General features: G+C 36.6%; 1 protein-coding gene across 2 annotated transcripts in view; it reads left to right on the top strand.

Moving 5' to 3' along the window:
* Positions 1-58: 58 nt before the first annotated feature.
* The window catches only part of SYTL4_3 (synaptotagmin-like 4), a gene marked incomplete at its 5' end in the record, with an annotated part of 80,650 nt that continues 75,419 nt past the window's right edge, over positions 59-5,289 (top strand). For both annotated transcript variants that reach the window (XM_051212231.1, XM_012942986.2), the window contains one exon: positions 59-246. Coding sequence is in view for 1 of the 2 variants with exons in the window: in XM_012942986.2 (XP_012798440.2) it covers positions 59-246 (188 nt within the window). The remainder of the gene's footprint in view (positions 247-5,289) is intronic.

Below are 5,289 nucleotides of genomic sequence, written 5' to 3'. Positions count from 1 at the left end.
AGTCCACAAAAACGCCAATTTTGAGCTTCATTCGAAAGTGTGGGAAAGCATAGAAAATATGACCATAGAATCTAATAAAATGAAAGATGTTTTGTTGCTTCAAATGGCTTCAAAGTATGAAGACCCACGCCTATGGATAGACAACTACCTAGCAAACCCATCAGTTTCTGAAACGGAAGTTAATCACCTGAGATCTGTGATGCAAAGGGATCAAGCACTCAAGAAGGCAGATAGCGAGAGAATCTAGTGAGTTTAGAACAACCTTTGTGTATTCACATGACAATGAAAAAGTTTTTACATGTACGAAATGGTCTGAAGTAGTTTTCCTTTGCATGAGTTATATTGTTAGCTGCTATAATGTATTATGATAATTTCAACATCCATTCAGCATACTATGCAGTCCGTCAACCTAACTTATAGCTCACTTTTTACTTTTTACGATAATTTTCTTCCTGTTCCGTCTACCAATAATCAATTATTAAAAAATGACTAATACAGTAACAAATAAAGACAGTAACTTGAATTTTGAGGTACAAACTAACAGCAAAATAGCCTGAGATGATATGAGGCGCACTCATGTTGTTAAGAAATACTTCCGAATTACTAATGAAACGACGTGATCATACATACATTGACTTTAGATGTAGTTATTCACTAAAATACACTATTAAATCTTTAATATGAAGGGCTATTAGCGATACAAGATTTCGTCAAATTGCCTATCCTTATGCATCTCTACCAAGCAAGACTAAAGCTTACTACCTTCAAACAGGCAGGGTAGTCTTTTTTACAATGATTACTCTTCGGTTATCATTCTCTTCTAGAACAATTTATTTTTGCGATAGTGGAACATGATAAACACGTTGATATAAAATGTGATTCAAGAAAATATTGAGAAGCTGTTTCACATTAGTTTACAATTATGTTTGTTTGAACTTCTATAAAGATTGTCGACGATAACTCATTCGCCCTCATAGCGTCGAATAGGATAGTTGAAAAGAGCAGAGCGATACGTGGATCTGATCGTACTGTGAAAATCCTGATATAGAAATCTTCAACCATGCTGTTTTCTCAACCAAAAAGTATCTCACTACTGACAAATGGACATTTATAAATAGTACTATAGGAAAGTCACATGTCGCCTATCTTATAAGGAATGTAGGTCTAATTCCGCTTGAATCAGCGAATGCATACGGACCTCAGTGTTTCAATATCTCTTTGGTTTTAGAGGTTCTCTAATCATAATTCTCAGGCCATATGATTGTGAAAAGATTTATAGCTCAGCGGGTTGATTATGGTTCAGTTCCATCTTCTGAACAAGAAAATTTGATCGTGGAGCTATCAATGCTCTTCTGAACAGCATCAGTTCAAAATTCAGTTGGAAGTAGATTATTCGACATTCTCCGCATACGAATAACAGACTGTCCAGTAATGCTTCTGTGTCAGTTTCGGTGATCAAGACATTCAATAATGATTTTTTATTGTTCGTGCCCTGTTCCATTCCAAAATTCTTGTCATTGAGGGCGTTGCTCACCACATCGTGGTTGTTTTCTAGCTCGTCCTCTTTGACAAGAAATGTGCCGTGTTCATAACAGATTCACAATTTTAGCTTGGTCTCTGGAAGAATCAAGGCTTCCAGTGTCTACATCACCGCTTATGCAATCAGCCTTAATATTGATTGCCCTACTGGTGCTCCTTTTCGACAGTTGATTTGACAGGTTGACAACACAACTGCTTCTGTTTTCTTCTGTGCATAATTCTTAAATCCTTATTGGTTTTTCTTTGGTAGTGTTTCATCTTTGTCCCTCGTGTCATCTGCTTGATAACTCATTTGCCGTTGTCAAATGTTTTGATGTAATTATTTTCTCCATGTTGCCGTTTTAACTAACCACATTATGTTGGTATTTGCTGATCCTGTAGTGTTAAGGCTGCTATTGTTGTCGAAAGATGGAGATATTTTAGGTTGCGAGTAATGAGGTCGGATCAGTAACTTGGCGAACTTTTTGTCAATCCTATGCATGATGAAGTACACAGAATTTGTTTCTCAGTCATTATCCATAAAGAAGAAACGAAGAAATTTGAAGTTGTCTAACAATCAAACATAAGGAGAATTTGTAGGATCAGTAATATGTCACAGAGCCGTAGCCAAATCATCTGGTAGATGAGTCACTGAATATCGAACAGATCATCGATTCTCGTCAAGGTCAATGATGACGAACGCTCATCAGTTAATCGTATGCCATGAACTGGCCCATTCGAGGGTCTCACTATCTTTACTGTACTCATTCTTACTAATGTATTTCCGCAGTAACGCCCTATGTGATGTACGGTTTTCCGTTTGCCGACTGTAAGTTTAAAACCAGTGTGTGCAATCGGTCTCTGGGATTCGCTGCAAGAACTCTAACTTCGGCGCCAGTATCAATGAGGTAGCGAACTTTCGTGGTCACATCAGTGACTTATAACAGACGGCTGTGCTCAGCGGCTAAGGTTGCCATTAACGCGTGCCAGCTGGGAAGTTTACCGAAACATTCTTCATATCGGTCGGTCTGAAGTTTGCAACAGTGCAATTCCGAGCAGATTTTCCGTACTGATTATGACAACAGGATCAGTCGGGGTTATCTGTCTCTCGTCGTCTAGAGACAGATAGCTTTCGTGAAAAACTCCTTTGAAAGGTTTGTGGTCGTTTGCGGTCATTACGAATCCGTAGGTTACGTGTCAGCGTACGACAGAGTCCGGTAATGTCATTCCGTGTCGTTTGAGTTTTTTTGTTTGATTGAAAAACCCTCAGTGTTAGAAGACTTGGTGATCTCTAAAATACGACCGGCAGATGCAACCAACTCGTCTACGGCGTCGTTTTGCAATGACACACATTGCTTGCACCTGTTGAAGAAGTTTAGACAAGAAAATATGTCTAGACAGACCATTATATAATGTGAAACTGTCGGCAATTTAAAAAGGGCCAAAACGGGAGGAATTTCAGTGATGCACCCCGGTTGAATTGATAACATACGATATTTTCTGTAAAATAACGATGAAAACTGTACAGGTCAATATAGATGTGCGTTGCTGAATGAACAAATCTAACTACAAAGGATTTATAATATGCCGGAACAATGCCTTTTGTGTTAGGTAAGGTCATTGTTACAAGAACAATCACGTAAGATCTGCTAGGTACGGTCAGCTATTAAACATAAAGAATGTGCAATAATTACTTAGCAACATGAGAATATTGACCCATTCCAGAAAAGCCTAAACATCACCAACTAAATAACTTGAAACTGAGCTATTAACTGTTCAAAACAATAAACCTTAGCAACAACTAAGGAACCAAACACCCCTCCCTCCAGCAACACAGTCAGTTGAATCAATCATGATCTATCAGAAACGCGACCGCTTAATATGACAGTAGCCGGAATTTAACATGTTGGGTCAAACAAGAGTGAAACCGTGGTTTATACCTCAATAGTGTCTAAGAGTTGACCACGTCTCAGTGGTTATAAACAGTACGGTGATGATAATTGCATGTAAGCCAAAAGAAATGTGGAATATACGTATATACAGAGAACGACAGAAGAGATGAGACATATGAAGAAAAAACAGGGTAATAGTCACAGGGAAAAATAAATATTTCAGGATTCTTCCCCACGCCGCAAATCGACTCTATGAGGGACGCTCCCAACGCATCCGTACTTTGCAAAACGAAAATGTCTTACCCGCTACGTAGAGCTTTCATATATTGAATAAATTGAAATTACAAGGGTGAAAAGATCTTTAAAACTAAAAATTCAGAATCCTAAAATGCAAAGCTTACATTTGTGTATTCACATCTCAAAGTTATAGGAATTATTGCACGTAACCAATAATAATAAAAGCAAAACACTATATATTTTACATCCAACTATGAGTGGATTCGTAACTTTCTACAACCAAGACCGGATAAATTTCACCAAAACCAAAGATTCCCAGAAATGATATTATTACTTTCCGTCACATACTTTGATAAGCATCAAACCTTGGTAGTTCACAGTATCATAGAAGTATCATAATAATTCAAATTTCAAGCAAACTTCGTTCGGTGCAATAGCTAAACCAAAATATTGATGTCTTTAGGAGTACTAAGGCTTCCTAATCTTCTTGAGACTGATTGCAAGGAAGAACATATGTGATCACAATAAATCGTATTATTCAGACAACCAAAAGCTACCTGGGTACAATAACAGTAAATTGTACAATTGATAGAGAGCAAACACCAAATGCCATGAGATCTATAAATTATAAAGTTTAAGAATAAAAGTCGATCCACTTCTTAGCGTGTGACTCATTACCCTGTAACAAATTAGTTACCAAAACCGCTGGTAACATTATGGCACACCATATAACACGATTTTGAAAGAACCTAAAAGTATCAAGTGGAAATACACCCTCTTCCTTGAAAGCCAACCATGTTAGATTCAACAAACTAAGGTAAATTAAGATGAACAAATGAACACCTGTAGGATTTCCCGGTCCTACTGTTTTAATATATTTCTCTCATCCAGTTTTTACCCGGTATAGGAGTCACACTCAAAGTTAAAAATACTATTTCTCCAGTTACTTGTATTTTGTTCATCCACCTGCTGATATTCAAGAACTATGTTTTGAGGCATTTGGTAATAGTGTTGCTTGGATTTCTCTTGACAGGTCACCATTCCTTTCATTTATTTTTCTTCCATTTATTTTCATATCAAAAGTCTGAGTTTATAGAAGTTCTTTAAAATTTATCGTTTTACCAAATACTCTACTTGTATTGTCTGATAAAATTTGGTTGTGTTGTAGATGAAAATTCTCGTTTAGTTCTGTTTAGTTTTAATAAAACCTAATCCATATCGCGGTTGACTAGAGGAAACACGTATATTAATCAAATCAATTTAGAACTAAACACAATATCATATTTATGTAACAACTATAATCCACAACATTTGTACGCATCTGCCCGTAAGTATGATAAAAACCGACATATATCTAACTAATAATATTAACTGATGTAGACATAGCGTAAGAAGCTTATTTTCGGAATAACGTGAAAAAAATTCAATGATTTCCACAACTGCTTTATAGTTGAACAGGATAGACAGGAAGTGGAAATATCTAAACATTGTGTATAAAATCTTCAGTGATGTAAACCGGTGTGCGTGTGTGCACTATGAATTAGGCAAAGACATTATTGGTTTCCATTCACTGATCAGTTAGCGTAAAATTCATCCCTAACCAGTTTCCAGTTCATATTTTGTCTAAATTTAATGAGAAGTT

The sequence above is a fragment of the Schistosoma haematobium genome, chromosome ZW (genome assembly GCF_000699445.3).
Source record: "Schistosoma haematobium chromosome ZW, whole genome shotgun sequence".
NCBI lineage: Eukaryota > Metazoa > Platyhelminthes > Trematoda > Strigeidida > Schistosomatidae > Schistosoma > Schistosoma haematobium.
Note: the sequence above shows the minus strand (reverse complement) of the source record. Positions and strands in the feature narration are given on the sequence as shown.